The sequence below is a fragment of the Symphalangus syndactylus genome, chromosome 1 (genome assembly GCF_028878055.3).
Source record: "Symphalangus syndactylus isolate Jambi chromosome 1, NHGRI_mSymSyn1-v2.1_pri, whole genome shotgun sequence".
In the NCBI taxonomy this organism is placed as follows: domain Eukaryota; kingdom Metazoa; phylum Chordata; class Mammalia; order Primates; family Hylobatidae; genus Symphalangus; species Symphalangus syndactylus.
In genome coordinates, this window is record NC_072423.2 from 93,421,234 (window position 1) to 93,435,975 (window position 14,742).

The 14,742-nt window shown below is 51.1% G+C and overlaps 1 protein-coding gene across 36 annotated transcripts in view; it reads right to left on the minus strand.

Annotated features, from left to right (window-relative positions):
- Positions 1-14,742, minus strand: part of NRXN2 (neurexin 2) — a 106,886-nt gene that overhangs the window by 56,168 nt on the left and 35,976 nt on the right. For 14 of the 36 annotated variants that reach the window (XM_055243964.2, XM_055243329.2, XM_055243558.2 and 11 more), the window contains 3 exons: positions 14,281-14,325; positions 5,680-5,841; positions 4,485-4,923 (listed from right to left, as the gene is read on the minus strand). In XM_055243964.2, coding sequence (XP_055099939.1) covers positions 4,485-4,923; positions 5,680-5,841; positions 14,281-14,325 — 646 coding nt within the window. The remainder of the gene's footprint in view (positions 1-4,484; positions 4,924-5,679; positions 5,842-14,280; positions 14,326-14,742) is intronic. The other 22 variants (XM_055244068.2, XM_055243438.2, XM_055243708.2 and 19 more) reach the window with 2 other exon arrangements.

Here is a 14,742-nt window from a genome sequence, read left to right on the forward strand (position 1 = left end):
AGGAGGAGGAGGGAGGAGGAGGAGGAGGAGGGAGGAGGAGGAGGAGGAGGGAGGAGGAGGAGGTGATTATCTTAGAAAAAAGACTTGGGATCTGGTGGGAGTTCCACAGCCTTTACTGAGACCTTAAGCTGCAGAAACCTATACCTTAGAAATTTTATTCTACTTGTATTTTTTAATTCCTTCCTCTGTCCTTTTTTAAGTTTGGAAGAACTGTTTAAAAGGGGTCGGCGGCCGGGCACGGTGGCTCACGCTTGTAATCCCAGCACTTTGGGAGGCCGAGGTGGGCGGATCACGAGGTCAGGAGATCAAGACCAAGGTGAAACCCTGTCTCCACTAAAAATACAAAAAAAAATTAGCCGGGCGTGGTGGCGGGCGCCTGTAGTCCCAGCTACTCAGAGAGGCTGAGGCAGGAGAATGGCATGATCCCAGGAGGCGGAGCTTGCAGTGAGCCAAGATCGCGCCACTGCACTCTAGCCTGGGCGGCAGAGCGAGACTCCGTCTCAAAAAAAAAAAAAAAAAGGTCGGGGCCGGGCGCAGTGGCCCACGCCTGTAATCCCAGCACTTTGGGAGGCCGAGGCGGGTGGATCACGAGGTCAGGAGATCGAGACCATCCTGGCTAACACAGTGAAACCCTGTCTCTACTAAAAAAGACAAAAAATTAGCTGGGCATGGTGGCAGGCGCCTGTAGTCCCAGATACTCAGGAGGCTAAGGCAGGAGAATGGTGTGAACTTGGGAGGCAGAGCTTGCAGTGAGCCAAGATCGTGCCACTGCACTCCAGCCTGGGTGACAGAGCAAGACTCTGTCTCAAAAAATAAACAAACAAATAAATAAATAAATAAATAAATAAAAGGGGTCGGGGTGGGAGTTGAGTTCAATCTCTCTCCTCACTGCTTGCAGTCATCCTAGTTAGAAAAAAAAAAAAGACTCTGCCTAACTTCATGGGGTTAAAGAGAGATTAAGGAGGGTTTGGGTCTGCATGAGACCTGAATTTGGCAGGGAGCTTTGGGAGGAGAATCAATGTGAGCACAGGGTGGGAACCCAAGAGGGAAGAACTGGGACCTCCTCTACAGACACATCCCCTCATTCAGGGCGTGTTCCTCTCTGCTCAAAACCTCACCTGAGGCCGGGCGCAGTGGCTCACACCTGTAATCCCAGCACTTTGGGAGGCTGAGGCAGGAGGATCACCTGAGGTCAGGAGTTTGAGACCAGCCTGGCCAACATGGTGAAACCCCATCTCTACTAAAAATACAAAAATTAGCCAGGCATGGTGGGCACCTGTAATCCCAGCTACTCAAGAGGTTGAGGCAAAAGAATCGCTTAAACCTGGGAGGCGGAGGTTGCAGTGAGCTGAGATCATGCCACTACACTCCAGCCTGGCAGCCTGAGCGACAAGAGCAAAACTCTGACTGAAAAAAAAAAAACCTCACCTGAACCAGAGCTGTGCCCCCTTTTAGTAACATGGTCCCTAGCTTTTCTCTCCATACAAAGTGTCAGATGACCTAGGGTCCTGACTCTAAACCCACTTCCCAGGGCTGAGGGCCCACTCCCCTAACAGGCCACCAAACATGGCCTGCCTGATCACCCACACCTCTATTTATAGCCAGATTCCCCCATGTGTGCTCTGCCCACCCACTGCAGGACATCCTGGACTCTACACGACCCAACCAGACTCTCTACAAATGAACCAAATGTTGGAGAAGGAAGAGAGAGAGAAGGAAAGAGATGGGGAAGGGGTGTATAATGGAGGGTCAACAAGAGGAAACCATAGTGAGTACAGGCCTCTGCACCAAGATCACTCAATGCATGGAAAAGAACAACCCAAGCATCCATCAACAGATGGATGGATAAACGCAATGTGTATATCCAGGCAATGGAATATTATTCAGCCCTAAAAAGGAAGGACATCCTGACACATGCTACAACATGAACGAACCTAGAAGACATTATGCAAAATGAAATAAAGCCAGATACAAAGGGACAAATATTATATGATTCCAATTAACGGAGGTACCGAGAGTAGCCAGATTCTTACACAGAAAGTAGAATGGTGAGTGCCAAGGGCTAAGAGGAGAGGGAATAGGGAGTTAGTGTTTAATGGGCCAGAGTTTCAGTTTGGGAAGATGAGAAAAGTTCTGAAGATAAACGATAGTTACCAGTGATATTTACACAACAATATGAGTGTACTTAACATCACTGAACTGCATACTTAAAAATGGTTATGATGGGCTGGGCACGGTAGCTCACTCCTGTAATCCCAGCACTTTGGGAGGCCAAGGCAAATGGATCACTTGAGGTCAGGAGTTCAAGACCAGCCTGATCAACATAGTGAAACCCCGTCTCCAGTAAAAAAAAAAAAAAAATTAGCTGGGCATGGTGGCACACGCCTATAATCCCAGAACTTGGAAGGCTGAGGCAGGAAAATCACTTGAACCCAGGAGGCAGAGGTTGCAGTGAGCCAAGATCGCGCCATTGCACTCCAGCCTAGACAACAAGAGCGAAACTCCATCTCAAGAAAAAAAAAAAAAAAAAAGAAAGAAATGGGTCGTCAGAAATGTCCAGAATTGGTCGAGACAGGAATCCAAGGACTGGCCAGACCTGGTCCAGACTCTGGCTCCAGAGATCGGTGTGAGCTAACAGGAGCACTTCCTGAAAGCACAGAGAAGTGGAAGCCCTGCAGTGCCCTGCAAGGCTTGGGCAGATGTCCAACCTAGAGTGTTACTGACCACCTGGTGGAAACCCTGGGGGGCAGAGGGCTCTGAGAAGAATTCCTGGTACTGTCCTGAGACACACCCTGGGGATGAAACCATTTAATGTAAAGTCCGGGGGAGGCAACACTTCCAGGAAGGAAGTGAAAGAAATAGCAAGCCCATAGAAGCTGTCACTCTTCCGGAGCCACAGGGGCCCCTCCTTCCTGCATGGGGAGGAACGGTCACTCCACCCAAACTCACAGGCCCAGCTCAGTGACAGGCGGAGGAGCACAAAAATTTAGCTGACGTTGAAAAGTGCTTAAATTGGATAATGTGTCAGTTCTCATTTATATCAATTTCCCTTTCTTGGATAATTCTCTCATGTTCAACAAGATGGAGAAGAGTAAAGGAGAGAGAATTAGCAGACAGAAAACAAGAAGAGGATGCAAAAGACTGAAATGAAGGGTAAAGAAGAGAGTGGCTAGAAGCAACAGAAGATTCAAGAACAGGCATCTGCCTGACCCCAGGACTCTCTGCCCTGATACTTTATTGTTCTAGAGCCCTCACTGCTAGGTGGGGGTGTGGGGCTGTTTACTGTCTTTTTCACTCCATGCTCTCCCACCCCACACCAGAACAGGGGTTCTGTGACAGCCAAGATCGTCTCTTTAGTTTCCCTGCTGTCCATATCTACAGAACCTTGGACACCATCTGGCACACAGTGGGTGCTCAGTAACTGTTGAGTGAGTTAATTTTTTTTTTTTTTTTTTGACAGTCTTCCTCTGTCGCCCAGCCTGTAGTGCAATGGCAGGATCTCAGCTCACTGCAACCTCCGCCTCCCGGGTTCAAGCGATTCTCCTACCTCAGCCTCCCAATTAGCTGGGACTACAGGAGTGCACCACCATGCCCGGCTAATTTTTGTATTTTTAGTAGAGACGGGGTTTCACCATGTTGGCCAGTCTGGTCTCAAACTCCTGACCTCAAATGATCCATCCACCTCGGCCTCCCAAAGTGCTGGAATTACAGGCGTGAGCCACAGCGCCCGGCCTAGTGAGTTATTTTTTTTTTTTAAGTTGAATGGCTCTAGACAGAAGGGAGGCATGGCTGGGAAGATATATTCTTTTTTCTTTGAGACAGAGTCTCGCTCTGTCGCTCAAGCTGGAGTGAAGTGGCACGATCTAGGCTCACTGCAAGCTCCGCCTCCCGGGTTCACGCCATTCTCCTGCCTCAGCCTTCCAAGTAGCTGGGACTACAGGTGCCCACCACTACACCCGGCTAATTTTTTGTATTTTTAGTAGAGATGGGGTTTCGCCATGTTAGCCAGGATGGTCTTGATCTCCTGACCGCGTGATCTGCCCACCTCGGCCTCCCACAGTGCTAGGATTACAGGTGTGAGGCATCACACCCGGCCGGAAGATATATTCTTAAAGGAGAATTGGGTATCTACTCTATGTTGGCCACTGTGCTAATGCTTCCACAGATGTGCTCTTATTTTCTCTTCTCGATGGCCCTTGTGGGATTATTCTTTCTACAGATAAGGAAACAGAGTCTCACATGCAGCAAGTAGGGGAGCTGAGGTATAATCCAGGTCTGACTGACGCCAAATGCTGTGCTCTTCCTGCCAATGTCCGATGACAGAAAGGACAATTGGGAAGACGTGAGGAGGGGTGGAGGAGAAGTGGCAGGGAAGAGTATAGGAAATGGTGTAGAAGAGACCCATTGAAGAGAGACGGAGAGGATGTCAGGGCAGATGGAAAGGGGTGGCCCATAGAAGGGGAAGGGTCCAGAGGCCTCCTGACCTTTTCGCCCGTCCCTCTGGAAGTCCACGTGACACCACTCGCCGTCATTGACCTTGCGGCTGGATGCCCGCAGCTTAATGCCCCCAGATCCCATGTCCAGCAGAAGATAGAGGTGGCCGTCCAACAGCTCCATGGCAAAGTAGTCGGCCCGCTGAGCAGAGCTGTGGCTGCCAGCTACACCCCCAGCCCGCCGGCCCTGGCTGAAGAGCAGCAGCCCATTGGGCTCGGTGGTGCGGAAGTCTAGAGAGATGGAGCCAGTGCGCTTAGCGCTCCAGCGGGGCAGCGCCACAAAGGCCTCGGGACTCTCAAAGGTCACGGGGTCCAGGGCAGCCACATCTTCACAGCGGAATGACAAGTCCCCCTGCAGCTTCATCTTGGGGTCCCCTTCCTTTGCCAGGCGGGATAGTTCCAGTTTGAAGTCATTGTTCTTATAGACCACCTGCAGGGAGGGGTGGGGTCAGGGATAAAGAATCCGAAAGCAGCTTAGGGCCTAGCCACTCCCACCCAGCAGCGAGCACCAGGGGACCCAGCCACCCACCCCTGTAGCCCCTGCTCAGTTCCACCAGACCACTCCGCTTGGGCCTCTGTTCTAGAGCTTCAGGCACAGAGGCTGTGAACAAGCACCTCCCTTGCCCGTCCTCTGTCCTGTCTTCTGGCCCAGCAGGAGCATGGTGGCTTGCCCTGTGGGCTCTCAGTGCCCACTAAATTGCAGTTCATAATAATGACAAGGCCACTGATGTATGGTAGCCATTTTCTACTTGATGAAGTATGTTCACTTACACTCTCATGTGCCCCTCACAACCTTATGAAGTAGGCACTGACTACCCATCTACAGAGGAGGAAACTAAGCATCAGACAGTCAAGTGACTTGACCACAGTCACAGAACCAATGAGTGGAAAAGCTGGGACTCAAGCAAAGGTCTTTAGTCTTCACACCAGCATTCTTTCCTCTGTACCACAGCTGCCTTTGAGGGTCCTCTATGAGGACAGGGATTTCCAAGACTCAAGGAAATCAAAGGGGAGAAGCCTCTTGATGGAGCCAGTGGGCCTTAGGTTTTAAACAGGGGGTGTCTCCCACCATGGACTTCGAAGGAACAGATGACCCAGACACCTAGCCAGGTCAGACTAAGTCACATTGAAGACAGGAGACAAAGGGCTCCTGAACGGCCTGCAGCCCCTCCCTAGCCCTACTCACGTCCTTGAGGCAGCCCATGAAGTTGTTGCTGACGGGCGAGCCCGGCAGGTCAGCTGTGTTGGGGCTGCCCCCAATGTAGAAGAAGTCATCAGAGCCCAGCATGGTGTAATCCTCCTGCGTGTAGCCTGTGGTGGTCAAGATCCCGTCCACCGAGATGGTCACCTGCCCAGCCCAGGAGGGAGGGAGAAAGACAGGAGACAACCAACATCAAATCCCTAGGAAGAGCTACGGCTAGGCAAAGGAGGGGCCAGAGGGCAGCAGGGGAGGGGGACCCCCATTTTTATGTCTGCTTGTCTTGGAGGAGGAACAGTGGGGGAAGAGAGGAAATGAGGAAAAGGAGGCAGCACAAGATTTGATGGTTTCAGGGTGGGCTAAGACCTGCCCTCTGGCCCCCAGCTCAGCAGGCAGGAGCCTGAAGGGTACTTGGAGAGCTCCCCATGAGGTCCCCCAAGAAGTAGTTTCTGGAAGGCACTCTAAACAAGAATGAGGGCCCCAGGACGGATCCCCCATTCTGGGGCACAGGATGGGTGCAAATGGCATCCTCACTTTTCTTCTCCTGGAGGTATTCTCTGGACACACACGTGACTCCAGAACTTCTTTCAAAAGTGTGCCAGAGAATGGTGTTCCAGACCTTGGTGGCTTAGACTCACCTGCAGCCCTCTCTGCTGGGTGCTGGAAAGTCTTTCAGTCTGGACCCAGTAGGGAGATGGAAGATAGCAGTATGAGGACCAGGAACTCAAATATTCCTGGGAAGTCTTGAAACTTTCTGGGGTTGCCTATCAGGGATAATTTCCACCCCTGCTGCCCAATCTCCAAGTTTGCACTTCTAGCCCTTTCCTGAATCTGTCTCTTCGCTCTTCAGATCTCCTTATATTCAGGTCACTCTCTTGCCTCCAAGGAGAGGGGAGCCCTTTAGCTACATCAACCCACTCTTCCTTCTTCCTATCTAATTGCCTTGTCTACTGACACCACCAGAGTTACTCCAGGGAGTCAGGGCCAGCTTAGGGAACAGAGTGGGACAAGGCTAACCTCATGAATACCTTGCCCCTGGGCTGAAAGTTCAGTAAGAAAGCAGGATGAGCAGGAATGGGGGAGTACTTCGTGTTCCAGGAGACAGGGGGGCTCAGCGGTGGCCTGGAGAATGCAGAAGTAATCTTAGGTGGGGCGGGGCGTGACAAGGACAGGAAACTCTCCGACTCTCCCAGTCTCCCCAGGCAAATGCCCACCTAGTCTCCAAAAAATCTAACTCTACAAGCAGCCCACAAGGTTCAAGACACCCAGAAAGGTTGTGGGAGAAGGGCCAAGGGCTATGAGACCATGAGCCCCTACTCTAGGAAGGCAGTGGTTTGGGAGGGTCAGCTGGGAAAGAAGGCAGAGCTCTGCAGGGTCAACGGGAAGCTGGCTCAGGATTGGCCCAACACTGTGCTTCCACATGCCACACACAGCTCACCCCATTTCTCTTTCAGGAACAGTCTAGAGATTGGGGCCTTCCAGTCACATCCTATGCCCTCCTCACTGACACCAGTCTATATGCACATGCCACCAGCCATCTTCCAGCAACTGGTCTCCAGGGGTCCATGGTCTCAGTGGGTGAGGGGGAGAAACTCCAAAGGGACATGAGCAGAACTGGGGTAAGGGAGCTTCCTGCCCTCCCAGGACCCCAAGTCCCCCTTGTGCTTGGCTGGAGCCTCGCAGTGAATAGGGTAGAGCTGAGCCCCACTCTCCACCTCCTGGGAACCATCAAACCTTGTGCTGGGGTAACTAGGTCCAAGAGCAGAAGGTAAGGGGGTATCTTTGTGGAAAGGGGCAGTGTGAAAGCTTTTGAGTCTTATTTGAGGGGAGGGCTGGTCATTATCGTTTATTTCTTCTTTCCTCCACCCCACCCTAAGGCTGGGAATTAGGGGTCTGGGTAGAAAAGGGAAGGGTCAAAGTATTAGTCACAAAAACATGCAAACGAGATTAGACCTGGCAGAGAAGGGCTAGAGAAAGGGAAGAAGGAACCGGGATGAAAGGTCAGGGATAAGACAGGGAGTGGGTAATAGGCCGAACGGGCCTCCCTGGGACAAATTCAGTTGCATCCAGCCCTCCACCTCCACTCTACCTGATGCTGCACTGAGAGACCAGGAACTGGGCTGCTGATTACTTCCTGTGCCTAAGTCTGGTCACCCCAACTGGTCAGCTCCTGAGGGGCAGGCACCAGCCTGACATGTCCCTGTAACCCCACTGATCTGAACATAATCCAGGGGATACAGCACACAGTCATTAAGGATCGCCTTATGACCCAGGGCCACACTGCCTGCATCCCCATCTATGAACCTAACACCTAGGGAGCCTGTGACTTTGGTGACAGAAACTCAAGTGCACTCCTGCTTCAGCGCAAGGAAAGGACTCTTCTGGTCCCAAAGCTCCCCAGGAAGAGAATCTCCTCTTTTGGCCTTCAGCCCACCTGAGCCCCTCAGCTGTGTCCTCCCTCACTGGCCTCAGAAGCCAGGGCACCAGCCACTGGCCATCTCCCTCACCCTATGGGCTCTATCCCACTCCATTTGCCAAAGTCACCCTCCCTTTGCCCTCTCAGACTTAGAAGAGGTGACAGTGTGGGGTAGAGAAGAGGAAACACCCTCCTCAGTTTCCCTCCTGACTGGGCACAATCTCACCTTACCCCCTTGGGCTTTTTGCAGATCACTCCCTTGTGCTCCCTACCCAGAAAGAGCTGCCTTAATCACCCTCTTATGGCCCAGGGGTGGAGTAGCAGGAGGAAGGACAACATAAGGAAGTGCCCTGAGGAAGGGGATCAGCCAGAGGTGGGGAGTAGAGGGAGAAAGTGGGGACGGGTTCTGGGTGGAAAGGAAGCCAAGAGTAGAGAGAATGGAGGAAGGTCTCTGGGGAAGGCAAGGAGAGAGATGACTTAGATTAGTAAAACCCGACTGTTCCCTCAGACAAATCAAAGTCCAGACACAAAAATGGCAGGTTCGTTAGTAAAAGCAGGAAACGGGAATAATTCCCCCGGTCCCCCTCCACCCCAGGGGTTCATGATGCCCCTGCCCCCCAACCCCCCCGCCACGCATCTTCTGGAAGGGGTGGGGCCGGTGGGGGAGGAGGGAAGGGAGGGGGCCATGCGACACAGAACAGCCACTGCAGCTGGACACATGCAGGTTAGAGGAGCACAGTGAGGGCTAGACCTAGCAGGACAGGCCAGAGAAAGGCAGCCAGGTAAGAAGGCGTGCGGGGCAGGGGCACTGGGAGGAGCAGAGATGGAGGCGACAGAGCTGTGGGGTGCAGGTAGGGAGAGCTTCCTTCCGATGATGGGGGGAAGAGAGAGGCATGACCACTAGGACAGAGACACTTATGGGTTGAAAAATAAAGAGAAAAGACATTTGACTCTACCTTCCTCATCAGCAGGTGATCCATTCATTCCACCACCCATTCGCCACCGATCACTAACCCCCAGACACACCTGCGTACATACCACATTCTATCCAGGGCAGTGGGACCTTCCAGCTGTCTCCTTCCAAACAGCATCACTGAGACACAGCAGAGTGTCTGCACCCAACCCATGCCAACCCACTCAACACAGACAAGCAGGCCAAGTAGGTACTGAGCTGGCCAAGGGGAATGAGCCAGAGCTTCTGCCCTGGAAGAGTTGTGTCCAGCCAGAGAAGGGAGAGGGTGCAGAGGCAGCAGGAGCCCACTGCTCAGCCCCCACTGTGCTCCCCAGGAGCAGAGAGGCTGGCTGGAGGTAGCCACAAGCGGCAGCCTGTGGCTTGGGTGGGCTCTCAGCCCTCCCTGCTGACCCCACCTCTCTTTCTGCTCCACCCACCTTCCCTGTGGCAGGCTGTGCAGGATATGAAACTAGGTCCTGGCCATAAATAACTCCACATTGGTGGGCACTCCATGCCTACATGCCTTAGGAAGAAAGGCTGAGGAAGAGGGGAAGTATCCTTCTGTCACCCTCTGGAGCCTTTCTCAGTTGCCTGTGATGATCACAGGGTCACTGACCTCCTTGGGAGGAGGACTTAATCTGGGGAGAACAAGACGGAGGGTGGGTATTTTTAACTTGTGGGCAAGCTGGCTGAGCTTGGGAGATTCCAAGCCCCTTGATATTGTGTGCAAAACTGCCTCCGTGGGTTTTTTTCCCATGAGAGTCCATTGCTATCATCAAATTCTCAAAGGTATCCATGAGCCAAAGGTGGTTAAGAGCAACTAGTCTAGGGGAAAGGTTCTGGCATCCCCTTAGGATTGAGTGGGTGGAAATAAGGGATAAAGACAAAGAGGAAGAAAGGGTCTCCAGGCTGAGTAAGGTACTGCAAGTCCTGCTAAGGGTTTGGGTTAGCTACCTGTTCAATGAGAGGGCAGAAGCTAACCAGAGACTCGGGTTGGAAAGACACACCATGAAGATGGACTGAACCAGCAGGCACAGCCCTGTCATGAATCCTGAGGTCTGGATTTGATAGTTTGGGAATAGAGAGGAAAGATATCAGGTCAGAAATCCTGGGCTCTTATTTAGCCTTTATCCTTTTCCAGAACAATCCCATTTTACCTCTGACTCTCATCTGTGTGACAGGAGTTTAACAACTGTCGCTCCCGTTTCTTCCAGGCTTACTCTGAGCACCAAATGAGAAAACTGAAGTGAAACTCCTCCGTATCTGGCTATGTGACTCTAGGCAAGGTGCTTTCGCTGGGCTTCAGCTTTCCCCATCTGTTAACTGGAAACAATCTCAGCCTGCTACTTGCAATCCAGGCATTCATCAAGTTTAAATGATATTCAAAAGGGGAAAGCTATTCAAAGAGTCCCAGTGTGTGTACAAAGAACTATCATTATTTTTACAAGCAAACTCCATCGGCCTTATCACACCTAATCCAAACTTCTCAACCTTCTCAAGGTTGGCCTTTTTGCTTTATATCCACCCTTTCCCCCAAGAAGAAGTGCTCAAACAACATGAAAATAGTCCATATAAATGAGTTAGTAAAAATAAATTGGAAACTAACCAAAACCTATCTGGGGGATGCCTTGGGAGTCAGAACACATTGAACCCTGTTACAAGGCCTCTGACTTTGGTCTTGGCCTGAAAGAGCTGATTCCTAGTACAGGTGTATGAAGGTCTATGAGGCCACCAAAAGGCAATCAGATCTGTTTATCAGTCAGTATTGCTCATGCAGGAAAGTGCAGACTTTAGCGACTCAGAATTTAGCAGATACTTTCCTTTCCAGGGCTGAAACAAGACAGTATTGTTTACTTCTTTTTGTTTGTTTTGTTTGTGTGTGTGTGTGTGTGTGTGTTTGTTTTAGAGATAGGGTCTTGTTTGTTTGTTTGTTTTAGAGATGGTGCCTTGCCAGGGCACAATGGCTCATGCCTGTAATCCTAACACTTTGGGAAGCCAAGTTGGGTGGAATGCCTAAGCTCAGCAGTTCGAGACCAGCCTGGGCAACATGGTGAAACCCTGTCTCTACTAAAAATACAAAAAATTAGCCAGGATTGGTGGCGTGCACCTGTAGTCCAAGCTACTCAGGAGGCTGAGGCATGAGAATTGCTTTAACCCTGGAGGCAGAGGTTGCAGTGAGCCAAGATCGCGCCACTTCACTCCAGCCTAGGCAACAGAGCGAGACTCTGTCTCCAAAAAAAAAAAAAAAAAAGAGCGGGCAGTGGGGAGGTCTTGCTATGTCACCCAGGCTAGTCTTGAACTCCTGGGCTCATGCAATCTTCCCATCTCAGCCTTGAGTAGCTGAAATTACCGGTGCATAGCTGGTTGTTGGCTTCTTCTTTTTTGTTTTGTTTTGTTTTGTTTGGTTTGGTTTGGTTTGGAGATGGAGTTTCACTCTTGTTGCCCAGGCTGGAGTACAGTGGCGTAATCTTGGCTCACTGCAACCTCCACTTCCCAGGTTCAAGCAATTCTCCTGCCTTAGCCTCCCAAGTAGCTGGGATTACAGATGGCCACCACCACACCCAGCTATTTTTTTGTATTTTTAGTAGGGACAGGGTTTCACCATGTTGGCCAGGCTGGCCTTGAACTCCTGGACTCAGGTGATCCACCCACCTCAGCCTCCCAAAGTGCTGGGATTACAGGCATGAGCCCAGCAGGTTGTTTGCTTCTTAACCAACTTAACCACCTCAGCCTCAAGTAGCTGGGATTACAGGTGCCTAGCTGGTTGTTGCTTCTTAGCCAATTTAATCAAGTCATTCATCTTTCCTCCTCTTCTCCAGCCCAATTCCTGAAGCATTCTAGGGTTTCATACAGTTATTTTGGGACTGATTCTTAAGAAGAGATGGTAATAGGATCTCCAGTGGGCCAGAGATGCTGTATTCTCCAGGGTTTGCTATGGAAGAGAATCATTTCTTTACAAAACATCCCTGCCCTGGAAACACTGAGATAACCAGTTAACATTTTATAAAGCTTAGTAACATTACAATTTCCTTTACAGAGTACAAATGTTTTCACTTCTATTACTCTACTTGATCTTCACACTGACCCCATGTAGTAGGCAATGCAGGTATATTACCACTATTAGCCCATTTGGTAGATAAGGAAACTGAGCTTTAGTAGACTCAGCCCATGTGGTCAATTTTTAACCAAATTGAGGCTAGATGGAAAGTCTGCTGGGTCCTAATTCTAGGATGGTATTCCCCAGAGGCTTGGGGTGTACCACATGGCTTGATCTTGCCTCCCTTCTGTCCCTAAAGTCGCAGGTTGATTACCTAGGGAAGCACCGTAAAGAAAGTTCCAATTGGCCAGCTCCTGACAGGTACTCAATGGCTTGACCCGAGCCGGGCAAGTAGCAGCTAACTCCTAGAAGCAGCAGCTGGAGGAACAAGAAACCTGGCACTGTATGCCTTATTGGAACACCAAGACCACTGGGAGTGGCCACCTGAGGTCTTAAATTGCAGGGGGCTGGAATGGCTTTGGCCATGGGCACTAGTCTATATGGGTGCAGGAAAACATGGACCTGCAAAAGTGTCAGGAAAAGCCAGATGTAGCCTCAGAGGTAGAGCCTCCTAGGGAAGTAGGAGAGACACTCAGATTGGGAGCCCCAACTGTCATGCTTCCCTCCTCACCAGCCAGTCATACAAACCTGGGAGGCTGGGCAGGCCAGGCAGCTGCCCCAAGCAGCGCCAGCCCCACAGGAGCAGACACGTCCATCTGCAGGGTCCCCAGCCTGGTGTTCAATCACTCTGCATTATTAATAGGCGATGACTAACCGGCTGCTGCTGCAGAGCCAGGACTGGGCAGGCACGAGGGAATCCCAGGGGATCACACACAGCAGGGCCTGCGTGCACACACTCTGAAGCAAGGCAAGGAGCAAACAGCTAGCCCCAGCTCCTTCTCTGTTCCTGCCTGCCATGGCACTGTGACTGAAGGGCCAGTCTCCACAGTCCACCTCCACACAGAGTCCTCACCAGGCTCAAAAACCCACATAGTCACGCAGCCCCCAGCTCACACCAGCTCACACGTGGAGAGTCACCAGCAGAGCCTCGCACACACGGTACAGCTTCCCACTAACACCCCGAAATGTCACGCCAACATTTACACACAGTCACACCCACACACCAACACACACCAGCTGCATTTACACAGACACCCACACCAACACTCACCGGGACTGAGCCCAACCCAAACAGAGGAGCTCGGTGACAAGGACAACCAATGCTGCCCCTTCCCACCCCTGCAGGCCTCCTCCTCTCACTCCCCTCAACAGGGAAGGAAACCAGCCCGTCAGAGGCCATGCGGGGCAGGCAGCGAGCAGAGAGGGCAGGGGGTGAGGGGAAGGAAGACAGTGTGAAACACAGTGTTAGTCAGAGCAGTGGAGCAGTTGGGGGGAACTGGACGCTATCCCTGGTCGGGGGGAAAAGACCATTCATGCCATGCAAAATGTGGGGGACATGGAACCAGGAACCCTCAAGGCTGAGAAGTGAGGGAGGGGATGGCACCTTTCCCGGAGCAGCCAGCATGGAGCAGCCCCCAAACTGCTATGAACTGATGATTTGCATGAGGTCTGGACTGATCTCAGGCAGCTCCACATCTCCCAAGGCCATGCCCCCCACCCCTGGGAACCCACTCCGCTGGCTGCCACTGGAGGTCTCACCCCCAGCCCCCCTCCCCAAACTTGAGGGGCCCTGTCCAGGGAGCTGATAGTGAGCAGAGCGTAGCATGTCATGGGATGGTGTTTTCCATGGATTTTCAGGAGACCAAGAAACTAAATCAAAGAGAAAAAACAAGGGAGGGGAGGGAAAAGAACAAAATAAAGCAATAGAAATAAGCAGCCTGGCATCGGGGCTGGTCTAACCAGAGCCGATGAACATGGGGCCTGCCCCCAGGTCTCTCTGTCCAGGAATCTGAATTCAGGAGTTAGGGACTACAGCGGGGACAAGCCAAATTCCTCAATTTCCATTTGTCTTTTGAATTTCAGTTTGGACCAAAAAAGAAACAAAAGGGAAAGAGGGAAACTAAAAGAGAAGCAAAATCTAAAGATTGTCCAGGACGCAAAAAACAATTGGAAGAGCAAAACAACCAAAAAACCAAACTGGGAGAGGAAACAAAAGAGGGAGAATCGAACAGTTAAAAAAACCCACGGCAAACCAAACGGTAAGACAATTAGAGTGATATCTACCAGATAATGCAGTTTGTTTACCATAGCGTGTCCAATCCCTGCGTGCTTCACCGGAGATATGGGGGGATGGGGAGGAGGGGGGTGTCAAAAAACAACAACAAACACAACAACAAAAGAACAGAACGAAAAGAAAAGAAAAATAAAATGACCAACTGTGAAACTCAAGGAAGGAGGAAAAAATATATATCCATATATATTTGGTTGTTTGTTCCAACCCTCCCACCTTAGGTTCAGCGAAAGTATTTGTTTAAAGAAAATTAAATTATAATGGGGGGAGGAGAAATAAAATACACACAAAAATTAAGTCCCTTCTTCTCCCCATCCCTACCCCGCCCCTCCTCTGGATTCCTCTTCCCCCCCATCCCCTCCCCGAAGAAGAGCCGTCTGCAGAGAAGGGGAACAGTTAGAGACCTTGGTTAGTAAAGAAGAAAACAACAAAAGAACTGGACCAAGAAACCAAAG